At 47.0% G+C, this 23,765-nt stretch overlaps 1 protein-coding gene across 1 annotated transcript; it reads right to left on the minus strand.

Annotated features, from left to right (window-relative positions):
- Positions 1–9,215: 9,215 nt before the first annotated feature.
- LOC146172675 (neurotrophic factor BDNF precursor form-like) lies at positions 9,216–18,216 on the minus strand. Its single transcript, XM_084584354.1, has 2 exons — positions 18,037–18,216; positions 9,216–9,395 (listed from the first exon to the last, which is right to left on the minus strand). The coding sequence occupies exons 1-2, from the start codon at positions 18,214–18,216 to the stop codon at positions 9,216–9,218; spliced, it is 360 nt and encodes a 119-aa protein (XP_084440480.1).
- Positions 18,217–23,765: the final 5,549 nt, after the last annotated feature.

A 23,765-nucleotide genomic window follows, 5' to 3' on the forward strand; every position in this document is an offset into this window, starting at 1 on the left:
CAAATGAAGTTTTCAACCGTGATGCCAGCATAGTCTTAAGGTTGCTTCGAGCTTGCAAAAGCTGCCCTAAATGCGTGCACCTGCTCTTCACAAAAGAGCTCAATGTAAAACATCCGCCTTGTTCACCAAAGAAAGCAGGTCTTCCAGCTTTGCCGAAGACATCCGGTCTCCTCAAAAGAAAGGTGAACGAAGGGTGTTGTAGAAGATGCTTCGTTCTAAATTAGCACCTATAGAGCCAGACAGTTGGAACAGGAGAGAGGAAAAGGAGGACAGGAATGGAGTTGTCTGGAAGATGTAATGAGAGTATTCGCTCGAATCCTACGAAGTGCACATGTTTGAACGACGCTTGGCGTCGATCGGGTGGAGTACGTGCCGGTATGACGTCTTCAAAAAGCCGTGGTGCTTCCTAATTGTGAGCGTGTCGTCCCACGTCGTAGGGCTTTACCACGGAATTACAGGCGCCCGGTTGTGAATATTGCAGGCAGCGAGCCAGTCCGTTTCTTCTTACTTCTGCCAGAAACTCACTGTAGGGTGACTGACAATGAAACCAAGGCGTGTAGGGCATAGTTTAGCGCACCTTTTAGACCATAAAGATATAGACAGTGCTAGAGCAAACCAAAAGCCACCATGAAGCCAGCGGAAATGTTTTACGAAGTGCGAGAAACCTCAGAGAAGGGCAGGATAGCATAGATGATAGGCAATCTTCAAAATAGTGATTGAAGGAGGACCACTGTACAATCACGTGTATAAATTAGGAAGGTCTTGCTGCAAATGCGCAAATACTCCGTACGTTGCGTTTTTATCGTGAAGGCTTTCAAACATTTTACCGCTTTAACCGCTGGCTCGTTTGTTGTGAAAATATATATGCACACAGCTTGCGTGTTCTGAGGACTTTTGTATGTTATAAAGTTTGAAAACGATATTTGCCTGATTGAGCCGTGCATGACGTAGCAGCTTAATGTTATATGCCGAGAGCGACGAACCGAAAACAGCAAACACAGTTTTCCGGCTGAAAGGCGGCGATCGCATCATCTCTCAAATAGCAGCGAAATGTCCGTTAAGGTCACAACACAACAAAACACAATAAAACAAAAATGCCTACGCCACTTGAGTTCATTGCATAAACTTAAATATGTTAATAAAATGTTTTGCTACATTAAAGCTACGCTCAAGAATCTGCTCTCTACTTCGCATACGCTCCTCGCGCTACCTTCAAGCCGGGCGACGCGGCGCGCGTGACACTGTCCAGCTGTGAGGAAGCAGCTGGAAGATCGCAGCTAGCAGTTTTCGGGATGGTGAGGGGGGCATTTGTTGAAGTGAGGGAAGCCTTCCATGCGAATGCATGCGACTTTTCGCACAAAGCGGTGACAGCGGCTCCTTGCTTCGACTCCATGGCCCAAGGTTGTTGAAAGGTTGGCTTTTCCGAGCATCTCACGAGCGTGGTTGGTGAGCTCACTTGGAGGCATATCGAACTATGTTACACGAAGCACCTTCTGACTGTGAACAGCATGGATGTGTGAGGGAGAAAAATGAATTCGCTAAGGAACGAAGAAAAAAATCAATTTTCGGGACAGAGAAGAAAAAAAGGACAACGGTGCAGGGCGGCTTCAACTGCGCGATGCACAAGGAGAACAGTGCCACCTTCCAGAAGCCGTGTGAGCGACTCAATAAAGCTGAGAAGCCGGAAGTGATTATATTCAGTCAATCACCCCCAGTATCGAAAAAGTGGCTAAACTTATGTGGGATAGTTCAGTTCCTCCTTACAGGGTATAATGCGATAGCATGTGTGAAACCAAACATATAAAGGCAAGCTTTAACCAAGCCGTATCAAGGTGCCTGCGTAGCCTAGACTTTCTTGTAGCTTGTAGTTTCATTAAGTCGCACACTCTATGAAAGAAATAGTACCCGGCCATATCATCGACTAACTATATACCCTATGTCAGCGCCCGTTGTCGTTAACTTTCGCTCGCAGATTACCGATGTTCTAAGTAACGGTAACGGTAACCTTTAATGATATTGCGTTAATGAACATCACGTGCCCGTCGTGTTTTTGGCTCCATGCAAGCTTGTGCATCTTTGCGCGAACATAGCGATTGAGGGAGAGAGAAAATTCTGCAAAAAGCGAAATGGCAATCGTTTTGTGAAATGCTGCAGGAGTGGTTAAAGCTGACCAGTGGGAAGGCCTATGTGGGCCGAACAGGGCAGTGTTTGAATGACCGTGCAGCTGAATAAGCGCGGTCACAAAACGATTGATGGAGGCGCATCTAGCAACAGCACTGTGCCGGATGCATTATGTATTATAGAGCGGCAGCACATTCGCAAGGTAGAGAAGGCTGCCCGCGGTTAATTAAATATGAACAGTGACTGGGAAGGGGCTTAAATACTACGGAAATATGATTTTCGGAACCATTTCACAGCAGAGAAGAAAAGCTTGGGTAAGCGATATGCCTCTGTGACGGTTCCGAGGACCGAGATGTCTTACCTTGAATATTGTTGTTGACTGCATGCCCCTCTTTCTGCGCGTACCTCGGTTGCTATATATTTGCTGGATAAAGTTAGATGAAGTTAATGCCTGAACTGCGTCATTGCTTCCTGACATTTTCTTTGTTCGCGCTATAGTTTGCTGTCTGAAAATAAGGTCATTTCACTTCTGCCGCTGCACTGTGATGAAGTAACTTTGTATAATGGCTTTGTATTTGTATGGCTTTGTAACTTTGTATTTTGGTGACCGCGAGCCCTGTGATTCGACCAAGCCGTTGCTTCCTCTAGATTCTTGAAGCCTTGGAAGGCTGTTGAGGCTAGAGGCTGCATCACTTAATTTCTTGCACGGAATCTTTGCATTCCACCCTAGATTAGCTAGTAAATTGTACTTTATATTCCCAAATTATTCCCCTACGATGCAATTCCTCTGCTTTACTTGCCGGACGGCGTTGTGAATGTCTCATTTCTACTTGAAATGTCTCTTTTTGAGCCTCTTGGCGTTGAATCATGTTCTATTCACTGCCAAGTCAACCCATTTTAATCGCGTGATAGCACGAATCACCAAATTGGCGAACTAGCTCTTACCAATAACATCAAGTGAAGTATCTTCGAGCCCTGCAGTGTCGAGGTAGACGCCGGCGTTGACGACATTATCCCTGCGGACGACATTCATGACGTCAGCAAATCCTTTTCTGATCCTTCTAATATCGTCCGTTTGCAGGAATATTGACCCTAGCCACAGCGAGAAAATTTGATTGAAGTGCCACGCTGTGAGAACAAAGCACCACTTCACGCCAGCAAATGGGTCCTGGAAGCTGAGGTGACGAGCCTTGTAGGGTAAGTTCATTATCTGCTGAGCTGGAAAAACATAGTCTATGTAAAATTAGTTCATACTGTGCATGCAAAATTTACTCTCTTGAAAAAAGTGTTTCAGAACCATCCTACTCGAAATCCCCTTCATTCCATTTTACACCAGTGGACTGATACACCGAAGAAAGACCTCTAGGATGTTTCCATGCGAGAAAATACGAATTTCAGTGAAAAATTACTCACTTGGGACAGCATGCTGAGGAGACCGTATAGTCGAACTAGCTGAAGCTGTTCTTTACAGAAGAGCTACATGATGTCCTTGATGGCTACCTCGCTTTTACCAGTGACATTCAGCAGCTTGTTCGGCCTGTCCTCGTTTAGAACACCTAGCTAATCGCCACCTGGCAGCACATCAACGAGCTCACCAATCGTGAGCGTCTTAAATGTGCTGTTGGCTTTAAATGTTGCCACTAGCTTGTCTACCATATAGTCCAAGTCAATCGTCTCAGCTATATGACGGCCGAGGCTTAAGCCAAGGTGTATAAGAGCGTCAACGATGTACTGTTTTGCACCGGGCATATGCACAAAGACGTTGGCAATGAACGAGCCCGCGCTGAGTCGAACTGGGTCGCGCATGTGTTTGACATGAATAAACGCTGAAAGGCCAGTTTTCTGGCTCGTTGTCACCGTCAATTCGACAAGTATCTCCACCGAAGGCACTTCTAGCAACGATTTCCAATAGATGGATGTGATGGCCATTACGTCTTCGATATTTCCTCCAGGGGTCCAGCCCGTGAACATCTAGAAACAGCTGGAGTGAAAGAGTGCCATCTGATGGACCGGCAGATCGTATGGTGCCGTCTTGCCGTCGTGAATATCGAAAGAAACGTTCAGAAGACTGTCGTGGACAAGTGCGTTGAACGACACGTGATAAGTACCTATCGGCTCCACCCACTGGCGGTTTCCAGCGCCCGCACGCGTATTCGTAGAAATCGAGGCAGGGGTCGACGTCGAGATTCATTCCCCGTTGAAGCTCCTGAATTGTGACGTGGCAGGAGCCGTTCTTCGGTAGGGCACTGCAGGCTTGGGCGAGGTCCTTTACGGCGTCTCTAGAGTGGCAGGCGATGGCCCAGCGCCCGGCGCATTGCTTCGCAGCGTCAACAGAAACGTCATGACGATGATGGCGGTGATGAGAGCAGGAAGGACAATGACGACCATGAACGTGAACGAGAAGGCCCTCTGGTTCATTCGTGTCTTTCTGTCCTGCTCTTTAACTGAAAAAGGTCGCGAATATATTCTTCTATGAATCGCTAGCTGGATTAAGGATTAATAGGATGAGGCAAGTTCCGAGCATAAGTATAACGAGCCTCAACCACTTCACGGAAGCGTCAATGAATGGAAAATAACGAGTTGTAGTTATAAACAGTCGCATAAGGTGAAACAAAGAATAAGAAAAACGTTATTGCCCTTTTCTTGGCATCACAACGGAAGCACGTAGTAACATTGCTCGTTCATCATTTAACCTTGAAGGCACCCACGGCGTATCCCACCATGAACGAAGCAACTAGGAAGAGTTTACATGATGCATTCTTTGGTATTGCATCTGAGTCACTGTGCCCAGCTAACGCAAAAGTAGGCGATAACATTTAAGCCAAATTCAATTGTGTTGTACTGAGCAAGGCGTCATCGTAGAAATCGTGCAGAGTTGGGCAATTTTTACGGTTACACTGTGGTTTCAAGTGCAAACAGACTAGACTACGCTATGGGAACGGGATGTTACCTCATTATTTTCTGGATACACGTAGATAAACATTTAGATTGTTATAATAGTCCGCGTTCAATATAACAGAATGCGTTGGAACATAGCTTACGCAGTCCAAGCAAAAATAACGTTGGGATCTTCAGATGGCAAGTGGGACAATTTCACTTGCCTACAGTTTATCTTAGGGCTGTATATATGCCTCTAGGTGCAGTCAACAATTTCTGGCCCAGGCTGAAGCCTATGACTTTCTGCACTAAACATTATTCGCGTGAGAAAAGCACAGAAGATTTCACACTGCAAAATTGCCGGTACAAAATTTTATATGATATACGAGTCACTCAATATGGAAGAAAATGAAGCTCAAGCATTGCATGAATGATTGGCCTGTAACTACAAGTGTGGGACACACGTTTTCGTGCATAGTGACTTAATTACTGTTATGGCATAAAATAATAAAGTCGCCTTCAACGACAGTAGAGGAATAATGAATAAGTTCAGTTTTTTGCGCCAACTAGCTAGTTACCTTTCATATAAAGCGACTCTGCACTAGTTTTTCAACACTTGCTGTTGGGATAGTTGGTTCAAACCCATATTTGGGAACACAGCGCGGAACAGGACGCAACACAAGAGAACGAAGGTAGACAGGACGGAGCCTGAACTGACAACTTTTATTACAAAAGAAATAAGGTGACCCGTATTTAAGCGGTGCCTATCAGAACACGTGATCAATTCAGGGAGCAAAACACTGCTAAAAAACCTTTCTTGAAGAAAGAATTGGCCAAAGACGACAAAAATGTTATGAGGGATGAGCTCTGATAAATAATTTCTGCTGCATGAAAGTTATCTCCAGTGCCGATAACTAGAAAAAATAGATGAACTTTTAAAAGCAAAAAACACAACAATGTTTCTACAAACAAGAATGTGAACATGGCACTAACCGCATTGAAAAGAGGTAAACAGGTAATTTTGAATGCTAGAAATAAAAACATTGACAGGACTGTGAGCATGACGATAACAGGATAAAAGCCCAACAAAAAACATGGCCAAAAATGATTATCAATGATAAATGACTAAAACACAACCAAAAAGAGGTGAAAATTTTTCGAACTCTGTTAAAATATATACTATCTTGAGAGAAAGGCTACTTCTTATTCTGACAGCAAAATTGAAGGCATGCTTACGCACTGATCATTCATCCTTTGAATGCTGGCAGCTTCCATAATCTCACGTGTTAGCTTATCTACATGTCTCCCTATCAATGAGGTTTTTTCGAATTCTGGTAAGCATCTTGATTCCGCATGTTCACAGTCCCTACAGTGAGTGCCCATATGGCGCGACTTTTGAACGGTTACACTGTATTTGTGTTCTTTCAATCTCTCGTTTAAGCAACGACCCGTCTGTCCAATGTACTCTTTGTCGCAAGACAGAGGAATGGAATAAATAACCGACTTGGAACACTGAACAAAGGGCTGCTGGTGGCGAGTGGTGCAAATGTTCCTTACTTTTTTAGGTTTATTTCCACGATTGCATAGACGTGCTAAACGCTCAGGGGCACCGAAAACTACTTCTAGACCAACTTTTTTTCCAATTTTCCTTAGGTTGTGGGAAATTTGGTGCTTGTATGGCAGAACAACCAAATTGTTTCTGCGCATTTGTTGTTTTTCAGCTAAAGGTCTTTTTGATTTATTCAGCATACCTTCAGCAACAGAGGCCTCTGTTGCTTAACACAGAGGGCCACGACTTGGCGCTGGTCATGATCACTCGGAACGCGGAGAAACACGCGAGGCGGCAGCGCTCCCGTCACGTTTGTTGCTCCTCACTGAAACGGCCCGTGCGCCACCAGGAGACGCTGGAATGTATCCCATCTTACAAGAGGCCATGGCTGAACCGGGGGTGCCTGGATTTGACGTTGTCGAAGCTGCAGCGATCGCGTCCTCAGCCGTGGCTCCAAGCTTACTCTGCTTCTACTTCTTCCTTTGCGGATGCTTGCGCGTGCCGAGACAGAGGCAAAAGAAAAATTACATGCGCCTATCCTGATGATAAGACGAGTGAGCGGAGCTGCCTATTTCGGAGAATAACTGATTAAATGATGACGAAACTCAAAATAAGAGTGGAGATGAGAAGCACTGTGACTGTAAACATGTGGTCACTATTTACATTTAAATATTACCAATATTTTTATTTCATTTGATCGATGCCAATACAAAAAGGCAAAATTAACTTACCACTTTTCGGTGGTCAGTCCCAATGTGGAGTTCGAAGCCATGAGCAAGGCGGTGCCGCATCAGTTTTTGAAACGAATTAAAGCTTATTATCTGAAGCCGTGATGAATGATGAAGTCTGAAGGTTCTATTTTTTTTTCTGTCAAACCGACACTGAGCTCAAGAGACGTATATGAAACTCTGTACAGACGCAAATTCCGGTAATGAAGTGCACAATGACTATGTCAAATTCGAACTGTCTGCCCTGCTACGACATGTCTAAGTACTTGATTTTGCTCCGCCACTGTCAAGAATAAGAAAGCAGTTGGAAACGACGACTTTTCCTTGCACCAAGATGCGGGGCAAAACAATAGCAATAGAACTTTCAATTCGATGTGAGTGCCACTCCACACATGACACAGTATGTCAAAGTTTGTATCGAGCTTCCTGCGCGCCTTCTGCGGTCAGTTTTGGTGTGTACGTAAAATCGTCGCCAGATTTCGTCGCGCTGGAGGGCTTCAGGAAATGAGACTTTCTTGGCCTCAAAAGCTAACATCATTTTCTTGCTCACTGTTTTAAACTCTCCTTCGGGACTAACCATGAAACTGCGGTAATGAAAATGGTAATTAGCAGATTTAAGTTACCGAACTGGATAATTACAGATATTTTAAAAGCATATTGTTTACACCATGCCTGAGAGTTTTTTCGTGCGAATCAGTTTTTTTTTTCTATTTTGAACTAACTTTTTTTTTCAGGAATTCTTGATAACGTTCGCTGAAACAACCAGTTCAAGGCGTAACTTTACAAGCTGCATGAATGTGTCTGCGCGGCCTAGGCATAGCTGTGTGAAACGCATTGAAACAGCCTATAAGGTTCGATTACTTTCACATTTCCATCTGTATTGAAGTCTTAGTTGACAGCTGCTGCCGAATCGTGTCACGTGTCACATGACACGTCTTTACGTGTCACGTGTTCGTGTGACGTTGCACAACAGTACGCCAATCAGTGCCGGCTACGTCAGCTGCCACCTACCAGAGCCACGCCCGTCATTTTTCGTTTTTAACGCTGAAGCCGATAACACCGATGCCGGATTTTCTGTTCAGCCGGAACATTTAATGCTGCAGTATTAATAAGCAATAACAGAGAAGCTGAGGAGATTAAGCTCTTTTTTCCCAATTTACATTGCATTTACGGTTGCTGATGACAATCATTGTCTTCGTAATGCGAAATCAAGGTGCTTGCTATTGCTCATTACTTTGCAGCTCAAGATTTGAGCTACTCATTTCAGAAAAATAATCTTGAACTGTTCTTGATCTTTAGCAGGCATAAAGATGCAAAAAGTCTTAAAATATATAACAATATGTATGTACCTATTTCTCTGTCAAAATATACTAAGCTATTTCTTGAATATTCGTACCAAGAAGTTTTCAAGTCGAGTACTAGCCTAGTTATATTGAAGCTATGCTAACTGTTCATTTCGGAACTTCTAAACACGGAGTACTTTCGGGTCAATGCTCCTATAACTGGGCTAGTTGGTGAACGAATTCAGACATGGTGCTAGCGCACAAGGACACACACTGCGGGTAGGCGGACAGGGCAAACGCTAGTCCTGCCCGCCTACCGGCAAGACTAGCGTTTGTCCTGTCCGCCTACCCGCAGTGTGTGTCCTCCTTGCGCCTGAAGTACTTTCGGGTTGACACAATACTTTTTTTTCTTTATTTCTGCTTTCCTTGTACAGGGAGCGTAGTTGATATAATACTCACCACCAGCTCCTACGTTCGATACAGGTTTATTTGAGCTCCTTCTATGGGTAGCACATTTATATTAAACCTGTGCACTTCTAGAAGGTTGAAACTGGTGTGCAAGGTGCACTTAGATCAATGTGTATTCTCCTTTTTTGTTTTATTTTGACGTTGCTCTTCATTCCGCTTAGTGTCGACACTGCTTAAGGGCCCGGCATCTTAGACGTCGTCGATGAAGAGCCTGGTTGTTGGCCTGCGCCCCTCGTGCTGGTCCCGAGGCCACACGGAGCAGCTGCAGGATCCGCGGATCGCCATGACACCCCAGCCCACGTCCCCGTCAGCCTTAACCACCATTCCGTACGTCCAGATGAGACGCTCACGGCAGCGCGAGTTCCACACCTGCGCATTTTACATGTGACATTACTTTTCCGTAGGTTTATGCTTTCTGCTTTTATTCTCTGCTTGTAGAGGTCTAAGTCTAAAAGCGACATAATTATTGAGGGACGTTGGACAGTACACAGGTGGCACGTGTTTATCCGCTGCAGCTGCGGTTGGGATCGAGCTCCCGTTCTCGAGATCAATTGTCGGATGCCTTAAGCACTGAGCCACAATAACGATGCATTTCTGTCTGATTTTTTATTGCATCGCATGCCTGGGATACCTAGGCAGTCTCAGTCACGGTGGACTTCATCGTGCTGAAATCCAAGCAGTTAGTTCAGCTAAACTGAACAGATGAGGCCTCTAACAATCATAATTTTACAAAGGGAACACCTATCATCATAATCAAATACTACTACATAATTTACTTCTAAAAGATGGCGTTAGAAGCTTATCGCAAACTCTCTAAGTGGGCGCCAGGATGTCCAGAGTTCTTTACAATAGAACACACTATAACATAGAAGAAAAGCTGGAGGCGTTGAACCTCAGCCACCGTGGGAGCTCAAAGTATCATGGGCTGGTGCGCCACCTGGCGCGGGACTGTCGAACATTTTTGGCCACTCGGAGTGGCATTTTTAAAATGCCTCAGCCCGAAAGCGCTATCTCCGCTTATGCATCTGTGTAGCGACACACCGCTTCAGCCAAAAGCTTAAGTACCCGCTCTGGAGATCCGTGCAGAATCCCCCTGAGTTGCGGTTAAGAAGAGAAGATGAACGGTAAGCGCACATCTGCGATTGATTTATGAACTCTTACTGACTAATTCAGTGAGGCCGTCATTGCACCCGCTACCATTTCGGTGGCGGACGACGGCTGTTGCGACGCGTCTTTCTCTCTCATTCTTTTTCTGTCTTTTTTGTCTCTATTTCGCCTCTGTCCACACGAGGAATCGGAGATGGCTCAACACACAGTCAGTAGCATTGTCCGTGCATTCCATTTTCTTTCCTCCTGCAGCACAACAGCACCAATACCAACAACAAACTAAATGAGTTTAGATTAGGAAAGGTCGCGTCTATGGTCGTTTATTCACCACTTCGAAAAGCGACAGCTATGTTACGCGCAGATTTAGAAGCCAGGAGGTGGTCGCTTATTGCATGAAGCTGGAAGTGACTTTTTGAGTTCATTCCCGGGAAATATCAGCATGCTATATATGTACCATCAACCCGTTCATTCCTTACGTGTGATAGGACTGGTCTGCTTCTTATTACATGTTTCTCTTTCAAAAGTGTGTACATGCAGCGTCAGGACATGGTAAGAACAGGCACTTGGCTTACGCAACAGCTGACAACACTAATGTGACGGTTTTGTTTTAAATAACGCCAATAATAAAGTGTTTGAGGTGTAATATTTGGCTTGAAAAATATTTGATCGAAAAATGCGCTTGTTAAACGTAAAAAAAATGCACGGGAAGAAAAGGCCATCTATTATTCTGAGAAAATTTTACGCTTGCATGCTTTTCCTGCTCGTTTTGTCTAAATTCCAGCTAGCATGTCGAATGTTAGGACACCTGAAATTGTAATAAAAAGCTTTTTTGTATTGTTTTTTGCCAAAAGTTGTGCTAATGCAGTGGGGAGCGCCGGCCCATGATGTCTAGAGCCCCCAGGGTGGCTGAAGGGGCCTTTTGGAAGCTCTATGCAAACTCCCGTAGAAAGCGGCGATAGCTTTCTAATTAAGTAATGTTAATAAAAAAAAAATTCGTTGACGCCCTCCTCGGCAACAAAGGGTTGGAGCGCAGTTCAATGAATGTAACACAATGTAACGGTTGTGCATGAGTGTGAATCCGTGCATGGGACGACGCGCGAGGTTGGGTCGCTTTCTTGATCATTTTCATACATTTTGTGACTTTCCTTCTTTGCGATGTTTTGCCGCTTGGACGCTCACGTTGTGTCTATCCGCTGAAAAAGGACTAAGCAGCATGATGTTCATCATCACGGAAGGAGAATTTTGCAGAGGGATGGTTGAACAAACTTATCGCACATAAAACAAAACATTAATACAAACCAACATGGAAACTCTACATATTGCCACGTGCCTAGCGCCGCGCGACAGCCGTGTTTGGGGCCGACGACAACGAAGCGGTGGTTGGCACGAGCGGCGCGCTGGTGCTGGACGCGGTGACTCTGTGTTCGAAACGACAAGCCGACCTCATTCTCGGGTCCTTGGCTACGTGGTACTTTCACGGCTCCCTCGGACTTCAGTCGTGACACTAGTGTCACGTCTCGGTAGAAGACCAAGGAGAACCTAGCGATAGATGGTTTGAATGGTGGACCAGAACAAGTCTTGTGTTCAAGCTTCTTTCACTTCCAGGCTCGCGCTTGTCGTCATCTTTTGCGTCGTCTTCTATGCGGCATTTGCCCCCCTCCTTAGGAGGCATCGTCCCGATGAGAACAAAAGGAAGTAGGAGGTTAAGGTCAGACTGAGTGGTATGGCTTCATACGCACGACGTGGACGACGTCAGCTTGGTGCTGGCGTCGCTTTGATGTCGACACCCCGTCTGGCATCACCTCATAAGTGACGTCGGTTAAACGTCGCTGAACAACATAGGGTCCAAAGTATCGTCGCAATAGTTTTTCGGAGAGTCCACGGCGGCGAATAGGTGTCCAGACCCACACTTTGTCGCCAGGTTCGTACATTACATGCCGGTGTCTCTGATTGTAGCGTTGTGCATCGTGCGCCTGCTGATTTTGAATCCGCACACGAGCTAGTTGGCGAGCTTCCTCTGCACGCTGAGCGAATTCCTCGGCGTCCTGGTCGAGATCATCGGTGTCGGCATTCGGGAGCAACATTGCATCCAGCATAGTTGTTACTGGTCGCCCGTGAAGGAGGCTGAATGGTGTCATGCGAGTGGTGTCTTGGCGGGCCGTATTGTAGGCGAACGTAACGTAGGGAAGTATTTCGTCCCAATTCTTGTGGTTTACGTCGACGTACATGCAAAGCATGTCTGCGAGGGTCTTATTGAGGCGTTCCGTCAACCCATTGGTTTGAGGGTGATAGGCAGTAGTTTTACGGTGACTGGTACCACTGAGGCGAAGAACGATTTCCAAAAGTTCGGCCGTAAATGTAGTTCCTCGGTCAGTTATAATAAGTACCGGAGCGCCATGCCTCAGGACAATGTTCTCAACGAAGAACCTAGCTGCTTCGGCGGCGGTACCCCTTGGCAGAGCCTTGGTCTCCGCGTAGCGGGTCAGATAATCAGTGGCGACAATTATCCATTTATTCCCGGCTGTAGACGTCGGAAATGGTCCCAGGAGGTCCATGCCAATTTGCTTAAAAGGTGTCGCTGGCACTTGAAGAGGGTGGAGTAGGCCAGCTGGTTTTACTGGGGGTGATTTACGGCGCTGGCAGTCAATGCACGTACGTACATAGCGTTTCACTGTCGCCGGCAGTTTTGGCCAGTAGTATCCGTGCTGTACTCTAGCCAACGTGCTCCAAGCACGGGAGCATCGCGTCCAACATCGTGCGGGCCTCTCTGCCATATACGAGACGGAACGGCGTAAACTTCGTGGTTTCCTGCGGCGCCGTATTGTAGGCGAAGGTGACATACGGCAGGATCTCGTCCCACATTTTATGCTCAACGTCGATGTACATTGAGATCATGTCCGCCAAAGTTTTGTTTAGTCGTTCCGTTAATCCATTTGTCTGAGGGTGATACGCTGTTGTTGTGCGATGCTCGGTATGGCTGAGAGTTAAGGTGTCCCGCAGTAGCCGAGCTGTAAACGCCTTTCCTCGGTCAGTAATGATGGTCGACGGTGCACCGTGTCTGAGCACAATGTCGTTCATAAAGAATCGAGCAACTTCGCCGGCAGTACCTCGGGCAAGGGCCTTCGTTTCAGCGTAGCGTGTTAAGTAGTCTGTGGCGACTACAATCCACTTGTGTCCGTTCGAGGATAAAGGAAATGGGCCTAAAAGGTCCATGCCCACTTGTTCGAAGGGTGTGAGGGGCGGTTCTATAGATTGTAACATACCGGATGGCTTGAGCGTGGGTTTTTTTCGTCGCTGGCATTGTCGACAGGTCTGTACGTAACGTCTAACGCTCGGAGAAAGATGTGGCCAGTAGTAGTTCTGCCGGACTCGGTTTAGGGTGCGTGTAAAGCCAAGATGCCCTGAAGTTGGTTCGTCGTGGCAGGCCAGGAGGATTTCGTGCCTTAGATCAGCTGGTATGACTAGCAGGTATGTTTTCGCACTCGACGTAGAATTCTTCTTATAAAGCACCCCATTGCGGAGGCAATACGACGACAACCCCCGAGCAAGGTGCCGGGGTATTGTAGGATGCCCACCTTCAAGATGGTCAATAATCAGTCGCAGCTCGCCGTCGGCACGCTGTCTGGAGGCGAGATCGGACGTAGTGACTGCTCCGAGGAAGCTATCGTCGTCGGTGGCATCTGACGAAGGAGGGCCGACGGGCGCGCGGGACAGGCTATCGGCATCGGTGTGCTTCCGGCCAGACTTATAAATAACATCGAAATCGAACTCCTGTAGGCGCAATGCCCAACGTGCTAAGCGGCCACAAGGATCCTTTAAGTTTTTCAGCCAACACAACGAGTGATGGTCAGTGATGACGCGAAACGGTCGGCCATAAAGGTACGGGCGGAACTTGGCAGCGGCCCATACTACCGCCAAACATTCTTTTTCAGTGGTGGAATAGTTACACTCAGCACGGGAAAGTGCACGGCTGGCGTAGGCAATTACTTTCTCGACCCCGTCTTGGTGCTGAACTAGAACGGCACCAAGGCCGACGTTGCTCGCATCCGTGTGTAATTCTGTGTCGGCATCATCGTCGAAATGTGCCAGGATCGGGGGTGACTGGAGCCGGCGTCGTAACTCGTCGAAAGCCATCTGCTGCTCGGCGCCCCAGGAAAATGATGCGTCATCTCGAGTCAGGAGAGTCAGAGGGCTGGCCATCTGTGCAAAGTTTTTGATAAAGCGACGATAATAGGAGCACAGCCCCAAAAACCGTCGGACTGCTTTTTTATGGGCGGGGACGGGAAAGGCAGCAACGGCAGCAAGATTCTCAGGGTCAGCTCGGATGCCATCAGCACTCACGATGTGTCCAAGAAACTTCAATTCGGTGAACCCGAAGTGGCACTTTTGAGGCTTGAGAGAAAGGTGGGCAGACCGGACAGCTTCGAGAACAGTTCTCAGGCGGCGTAGGTGTTCCGTGAACGTCGGTGAAAAAATTATTACGTCGTCGAGATAAACAAGGCATGTCTGCCACTTAAGACCTGTGAGCACAGTGTCCATCATCCGCTGGAAGGTGGCAGGAGCACAGCAGAGCCCGAATGGGAGGACGCGGAATTCATAGAGCCCATCTGGTGTTACGAAGGCAGTTTTTTCACGGTCCCTCTCATCAACTTCAATTTGCCAATAACCACTCCTGAGGTCAATGGAGGAGAAGTACTTGGCTCGGCGAAGTCGGTCGAGAGAGTCATCAATCCGTGGTAGCGGATAGACGTCCTTCTTTGTCATACTGTTCAGTTTCCGATAGTCAACGCAGAAACGAAGTGTTCCGTCTTTCTTTTTAACGAGGACTACAGGCGAGGACCATGGGCTGCTTGAAGGTTGAATGACGCCATCGGCGAGCATCTCCTTGACTTGCTGTTGGATAGCTTCTCTCTCCCGAGGAGACACACGATAGGGCTGCTGATGGATGGGTCGAGTGCCTTCATGCGTGATAATCCGGTGTTTAATGACCGACGTTTGCTGCACCTTAGATGAAGACGTGAAGCACACACGAAACTCCAGCAATAGATCCTGAAGTTGCCTCTTTTCAACGGAGGAAAGGCTAGAATTGATGTCGACAGCGTGTACGGCATCATCCGGTTCAGTGCTAGGCGTAGCTTCCTCTGAAGCAAAACATTCGGCGACTTCGTGCAGATGGTCGACGTAAGCAATGACAGTGCCACGGAACAGGTGTCGATGTTCATTGGAGAAATTGGTGACAAGTACCTCCGTCTCTCTTCCACGAAGGAAACAAAGACCTCTTGCCACAGAAACTCCCAAGGCGAGTGAGAGGGAGACATTAGGCTCAACAACCCGGAGGCCGTGATGTGGCTCGTCACAAGTAACTCTGGCGAGGATGCTGGCGCGTGGTGGCACTGTGAGGCTATCATCGGCGACTCGCAGCGTGGAGTGGGACCCGCGGTACTCATGCTTTTCAGTGGCCAGTTTGGCGGAAAACGTCACCAAGCGGTTCGGTAGATCTATAGTGGCACCGTGCTCACGAAGGAAGTCGATGCCAAGAATAACATCACGAGAGCATTCGCGTAGAACGAGAAAAGTCGCAACAAAGGTGCAGCCTCTCACCGTAACCCGGGCTGTACACATACCCAGTGGTGCAACCACATGTCCGCCTGCCGTACGTATGTCTGGTCCGTTCCATGGCGTCATCACCTTTTTCAGTGTCCTTGTAAGCCGCCCACTAAGGATAGAATAATCGGCTCCCGTATCAACTAAAGCGCTGACCTCCTTCGTGTCGACGATAATAGGGATGTCCAGGGAGACCCGGCCAAGACCAGGGCCTGTCGACGTCGGTTCGGAGTGAAGTGAACGGTGTGGTGGCGGAAGCTGGACGGCTGTTGGGTGGTCGGCGTCGGGACAATTCAATGTCGACGGCAGGTCGGAGTGAAGGAAGCGGTGCGGCGACGGGAGCTGGGCGGCAGTTGTGTGGTCTGCGTCGGGGCGATTTAAGCGATACGGCGGTGATAACTGGTCGGCGATGCGGACGACGTCACGGCCATCTGGTCTGTGCGGTGAAAACTGGACAGGAATTCGGCGTTCGACGTCGGGGCGAATCGAGCGGTGCGGCGGTGGAAGCTTTACGGCGAATCGGTGTGCGGCGGCCTCGCCCCCAAAGGTCGCCGGAGCTAGTTTTCCCGATGAGGACTCGAGGAACCATGGCGTCCAGCGGTATACCGTGACCCAGAGGGTGAAGAGCGACGAGGCGAAGGCGAGCGCGACTCGCGACGAGGAGAATGTGGCAGACTGGCGGGTGACGTACGCTGGCGGGTTACGTACTCGGCGATGTCCTGAGGCCGCTGACCAGGCCGTGGACGAGGGCTGTTGGGGGAAAATCCCCTAAGGCCCATCTGACGATAAGGGCACTGCCGGTACAGATGACCTGCCTCGCCACAGTGGTAGCAGAGAGGGCGGTTATCTGGAGCGCGCCAGAGATCAGTTTTCCGGGGCGCCTGGCGCCGATCTTCCCAAAGGGGCAGCGGTGCCGCAGCGTGCACAGCGACCTGAGGTTGCGTGTAAGGCGAAGGGGTGGGTAGCAGGGCTGGGCGGCGTGTGACATCAGCATAAGTCATCCGCTCGGTGGGGCCCGGGGGTGGTGGTGGAACGACTGTACTTGTTGGTGGCGTGAGTGCATTCTGGACCTCTTCACGGATGATGCTGGCCAGGGAAGCTGCGCCAGGAGCTCCATGAACTTTCTGGAGCTCCTCGCGAATCACGGTGCGAATGAGGTCGCGAAGGGAGCTCATATCTGCCCCGGGATTGTAGTCGGTTCGGTCAGACGGCGGTAGTGTGGATATGGAATTCAGCGGCCGACCGTACTGGCTGCATCGCTGCTGTAACAGTTTCTCCATGGTCACAGCTTCAGCCAGAAACGCCGCGACGGTGGTGGGTGGGTTCCGCACGAGGCCGGAAAAAAGCTGTTCTTTGACGCCGTGCATCAGGTGCCGAACCTTCTTCTCCTCACTCATGGACGGGTCGGCGCGATGGCAAAGGCGCATGACGTCTTCAACGTACATTGCGACCCCCTCGTTCTGACGCTGAACTCGAGAGGTCAGGGCACGCTCGGCATTCTCTCGGCGGTCACTGTTGGCGTACGTACCGAGGAGCTGACTTCGGAAGGCCGGCCACGTAGAGAATGTGGCCTCGCGGTTCTCGAACCATGTCCGAGCAGCGTCTTCAAGGCTGAAGTAGACGTTCCGCATTTTCGCAGCGTCGTCCCAGCCGTTAAACGTCGCGACCCTTTCATAGTGAGCTAGCCAGTCCTCGGCGTCTTCAAACTGCTCACCGTGAAATGGTTTAGGGGTACGTGGGGTCTGAAGGATGAGACAGGACGAAGGGGTGGAAGGGACAGTCATGGTACGGGCGGGCGGTGTCGTTGCCACAGCCAGAGTCTCTTCGTCAAGAGGGAAGGCCTCGGGGGACAAGCCTCGGAGCCGTCGGCTGGTACGATGAACCGGAGTGGTCACGAGAGGCGGCCGCGTAGGGTCGTCCGCAGGAGAAGGGATCATCGATCGCACCTCCACCAGTGTCACGACTGAAGTCCGAGGGAGCCGTGAAAGTACCACGTAGCCAAGGACCCGAGAATGAGGTCGGCTTGTCGTTTCGAACACAGAGTCACCGCGTCCAGCACCAGCGCGCCGCTCGTGCCAACCACCGCTTCGTTGTCGTCGGCCCCAAACACGGCTGTCGCGCGGCGCTAGGCACGTGGCAATATTATTCCAAAACGTGAGAGCCACTGAAAGACACCTCTCACAACTAGCGTATGGAGCCCTCAAAGAGGGCTAATTAACGGCATGGATACCAATATATTCTTAACTTCGCTATAGGCACAGCAGATGTTATACTACACTAAGGCCCGGGATCAAAGTACCTTTGTGTCGATTCCCATGCACTCGCGCGGTTCATCAATGAGGGCTTCGTCCTCCTCGACGACACCGGGCTCAGTCCAGTTCATCTGCCTTTTCGACCTGGGCTTGTGATCGCAGAACGTCTCATAGAAGTACTGGCGCACGATGGTTCCGTTGTAAGGAATAGCGGACAGAACCTGCATTAATCGGTTGATGGATTAGCCTTTTGAAGGCTTGAATGTTTGATAAAAAACAATTACGTGATAACTCGTTAGCTCGCCAACGTCCTCTAGCCTAGCGACATTTATTTAACACTCCCTATCAAAAGAGTAGAAGAGGCAATCTCTTTAATGGGGGTTGGGGGAATCGGAGGTGAACTTCCTAATTTTCAGACGTAGAGTAAGAGTAATGAAAATTAGCACTGACTTGAAAAAGCATATAAAGGTCAGATTTAAGGTTTCACATTGATAACTTCAGCACTTTTTGTTTTATCGTTTATATGTTGTTCATATGTTGCCTGCTCATGGAGACCCTAGCACGAAAACCAAATGGGCCATTAGTATGTAAATGATGTTAATATTTACAGCACATTTGTAATTCCCTTTTAAACTTCCCTGCTTTTTTTCAAGCAGACAGCATAATAATAATAATAATAATAATAATAATAATAATAATAATAATAATAATAATAATAATAATAATAATAATAATAATAATAATAATAATAATAATAATAATAATAATAATAATAATAATAATAAGAAGAAGAAGAAGAAGAAGAATAAGAAGAAGAATATAAGTAGTAATAATAATCAATCTTTATTTAATGTGCGCAGGAACAACCATGTGGTCTTCGTGCTGCAGCACAGTTTTAAAAAAATGCACACACAAGTTTTACACACACAGATAGAACACAAAAGAAGAAATAAATAACACATGAAATGAAACTGAGACGAAAAGTGTCATTGAAAGAAAGAAATCAATGAGTAGCATGTCTTATATACACAGTGAGAGAATTGTTGAGCACATCACGAAAAAAAAAAAAGATAGATAGAGAAAAAAACAACAACAAATTACTGACATTAATTATAGTAATATAGAAATATACATAAAATAAACAACCATTCCAAGCGCAACAAGTGCGTGGTACTTAAAACACAGGCTAGTAATACAAGGAAATACAATAAAGAAATATAATTGAACACGGGACAGTAAGATTCAAATGTAAAGTTTAAAGTTAAAATATAAATAAGAAACGGATAAAAAGCAGTTCAAGATACAGACAGCATTGAACAGGAGAAAAAGCAAAAGGTGAAGTAAATACAATATTTTAGGCTAGAAAGTGGGAGTTATATGTGATAAAGTACTATTTCGAATACAACGGTACGAACACCTAAGATAAATTAACAGAGCGAGTTTTGGAAGATGTCAAGGTGAGGACGAAAAGAGTTAAATAACCACTGCATTCTGTCCAGAGGGGAACGGGAATGAAGAGTCGGAGAAACCTGAGATGGTCTGAATTCCCTCATGCTCTTTCGCGCAACGCGCAGTAGGATGTACTCTAAGAGCTGAGGGCACATAATGTGGCCATGAAGGAGTTTGTACAGAAAAATGACATCAACTCTGGCACGATGGCAGTGAAGAGAAGGAAGATTCAGTTGGGTGCTCCTGGTGGAGTGAGAGGCAGAAGTTGCGCAGGGAAAGCGATATCGACATATCCGTAAAAAATATTTTGCACTCTGTCAACCTTGTCCAAGTTCGATTTGCAAGTGCCATTCCACACAACCGACGCGTACTCCAAGTGCGGCAGGCATATGGACAGATACAGTTTGAAGAACGGAAGTGGAGTACGAAACTCTCTCAAAAGTCTGCGAACGAATCCGGCTGTGCGCATAGCCCGCTGAGTAATGCGCTTAGTATGAGAGGAGAAGCTGAGGGTGCGGTCAAGGAGTACACCAAGGTCCTTAATTTCATCAACCCTGTCCAACAGCCCAGAATTCACAGAATAATGGTAGAGAAAGCTATGTGCTTTACGAGTAAATTAGACAACCTTAGTTTTGGAAGAATTGAAGGTAAGTGGATTCTTCGCACACCAATCAGAAAAAGCAGATATGTCCGATTGCAACAACAAGCAATCATGAAAGCAATGTATTACCTTGAATATTTTTATACCATCAGCATAAGAAAGAAACGAGGAGTTCTTGATCGCTGAGGAAACATTGCCCAGCCCAATTCTTTGCCTTAGCGCAACCGCACACATGGATACGGTTGTAGACTCGGACTGCTACATATCCTACCCTACTAGTCGCCCAATACTCAGACCGATTCTCCTCCTCATGCAGACTGCGACAAACTAGGAGACTTCCCACACATCTTTCTTACATGCCCCACTTTTCCTCATCCCCATCACCGAACCTCGCAGAGTCTAACTGGGAGTCTCTTATGACCTGCATCTCAAATCAGACCAGCGCAGGATCATCGCGTGTCATGGGGAGGATTGCGCTTCAAGGAATTCATTTTCTCCTGTAAGGGTGTCTCCTGTGTTTTAAAGGAGCACCCAGGTGTCACGCAGGGGCTTTGCCTCCACTATTTGTATATATGGAAATAAAAGTTTCTACCACCACCGCGCCGTAGGGGAGGAGAGTAAAGTGGCAGTGAAAGCGGAAATAGAGAAAGGGCCGCCGTAATGAAGGGCTTCGGTGTTATTTCGACCACCTGGGGATCTTTATCATGCCCTGACATCGAACAGCACACGGACGCCTCTTCGTTTCACTCCCATCGAAACGCAGTCGCCGGCGGTCGGGATCGAACTCGGGTACTCCGCATAGCAGCCGGACATCTTAACCACTGCACCACAGTGGCGGGGCATGTTCCTGATGTCCTGTCAGTATTGTGTGAGTAGTTAGCGTAGGTCTAAAAAAAAATTAGCTTTCACATTAATGTCGTGTACTTAGATATAAGGCATATTCTAAGTAATTTCAGTGTGTAGCCTCGACCAAAATTATGCGAGGCACGCCGAGAACAAATTCCCGCCATCACTAGGCAGCGAAAGTTCGTTGTACAATAATACGCACGCAAATTTCGCCGGTGTGGTCGCATATGGCATATGTTGCAAGAAAAGACAACATTAGTCTTTAAGAAAGGCTTTTAAGCTCAATGCGTTATGAACTGGGTTCACAGCGGCATGATCAAACACGACCCCGCCAACTACATAACATCCTACAAACGCTAACGCCGGATGTACGATCCATAGCGGGTACGATGTACCCGCTATGGATGTATCTTAACGATATATCTCTTAGGAAACATATCTGATAATCAGCGCTGCGTGTGTCTTTGCGCCTCTTTCCTTGCAATTCTCATTGATTTAATTGCTGCCACCAAAAAGTTAAGTAATCCTTATCTCTACGATTGCAAGCTCTTTTCTTTCTTTGCCCGATTCATAACCGCGAAATATTTGTCTCCCTATCGGGCCCGTGGTACGCGAAAATGTAACTTTTCGGAGCATATAAGAAAGCAGATGGCGTCAATGGCGCGTTCTGAACGAACCTTAATCGTTGTTCCATAGGTGTCGCGGGCTTCTGTGAGAGACACCCAGTCGCTCGTGCTAGGGCAGACGTCCACAGCAACCTCGCGTCCTGTCGAAAGGCTTCGTCCAGAGCGACCCGAGCCACTATTCTTCTGAAAAATTAAATCTTGATAAATAAAGGTCTGGATTATGTTGTTCACTTTTTTTTTTGTATAAGTTTAAGTTCAATGAGTAGTTGCCTGCTGCTGTTCTTTAAATGGAGCCTGCGGCCTTGTGAAGCCGTGTTTGACAGCTTTTCTGCAACTTCTCGTTCCACGCACTTCTGAGGCAGAAATAAATTGAATAATAATACTGTTACGATGAAATAGTGAAGGGGGGTTTTTTTACAATACAGATGGGAGCAGAACAAGGTGAGACCTACTGGCTCCAAAACATCACCGCTTATTCCTTCTTTCTTCTCTTCTGCCACACAATACCTCGTCTTCGTCAGTTTCTGTTTAGATTGCATAATGTGATGTTTTTAATTCTTAATAGCCGCGAAACCAGCTGTGACCACAGCCAAGGTGACGGCATGAAAACGGTCAATTACCTTCACCGTAATCATTTTCTGCCTTCAGTTAGTTTATGTTGCCTTTAGCAGAAACCAGTGAGGAGAAAGAAGTTGCGGGATCCTACCGTTGAGGAAACGGAATTACTTCTTCATTGTACAGCTAAGAAGCAAACCACCGCACCTACAGAATTACAGCTGTTGCTCACGTTGAATTTCATATATAGATATAATTACTGTTTTCAGTCATGCGATTAAGTCTTTCTCGACCGAGTTCGTTAGTTTTCTGTTGTGGGTATTCACGTAACATCTTTTCAAGTGTTTCAGAACAGCGTGGTTATGTTTTACCTTCTTTTACGTAGACACCTTGTGTGCACCCGAATTCAAGGTTAGTTTTAAATTTACTTTCATTCCAGTTAAGAAGGAGGGCTATGGACGCTTTAGAAGCAATGCAATAATGCTTTGTGCATGCGTACAGTATCCTGTTTTGACTGACTGCAATTCGGCATTTGAATGACGGCCAATCGTCTGCGCCCTGTAACACGTGTATCATGAAGTACAGAAGTAGAAAAGGCCTACTTACGTTCACTAATTTCTTATCCTTTTGTGAAACCCCGGAAGAAAATGGGAAAGAAAACGTAATCATTTGAGGCTGGCATATAAGGTTTAATGTCCTGAACCGACTCAGGTACTCAGACGCATATTTATGAGACTATACAGTGAATTCATGGGGTTTAACGTCCCGAATCGGCTCTGGCTATCAAGGACGATACAGCGGAAGCCTTCAGAAATTTTAGCCACTGGGGTTGTTTACCGTTCACTGACATCGCACAGCACCCGGGCGTCTTGCTTTTCAACTCCATCGAAATGTGACTGTCACACAAGCATCGAACCTTAGTCTCCTGGCTCAGAAGTGGAGCGGCCAACTACTCAGCCGCCGCAGAGGTTTCAGCGTATTTTGCCTCACACAACAAGTTTAAGCAGCCACTTCTACTGGAGGCCTTCATTTTTAAGCAATACACAATGTGTGATAAGCAGTTTGAAGTTAAGCTTGAATAAAACGAGCAGGAAATGAGTACAGCTGGCAGCTCTTTTTAATTGTCTCAAAAAATGTATGAGAATATTGAGACCATATTTGTATTCGCAGATCAAAACACTAATCCAGTTGTCGTCTGCTGTAGAAACGTCGTGCTTGAAAGACGATATTTATTCACTGCCGCCCTGGTCTAAGTCGCTGACTGTTCACATGGACATTATAAAATACCCACGAAAACTTCTCTAGCACATTTAGAACATTTATTAATCGAGGAATTTCCAGGGACATAGGATACTCAGACTCATAATTTACCTCAGTGAAACTGAGCAGTATACAACATGCTTCCGAATGCCGGCGCAATAGGTCAAACATGCAGGAGGAAAAGCACTGAAAATTGTAATCGAGGGAATTCACTCTCGATTTCGGGAAAATTGCGATTTCCAATTTATGACACGTCAATACGGGCAAATACACGCACTCGTGGATAAGTAGGTGACTTGTTGTGCATATCATCTCGTTTTTACAGATCCTGCAATCTGTTTTCCAGCCCTGATAAAATCAATTTCCACATAGAGGGCCTCAATAGAGAGATTTAGCAGAGAGGAGGCTTACTAGATTAGGCGTAGGCGTGTGCGGGTTT

The sequence above is a fragment of the Amblyomma maculatum genome, chromosome 11 (assembly GCF_055883805.1).
Source record: "Amblyomma maculatum isolate TAMU_Amacu chromosome 11, ASM5588380v1, whole genome shotgun sequence".
NCBI lineage: Eukaryota > Metazoa > Arthropoda > Arachnida > Ixodida > Ixodidae > Amblyomma > Amblyomma maculatum.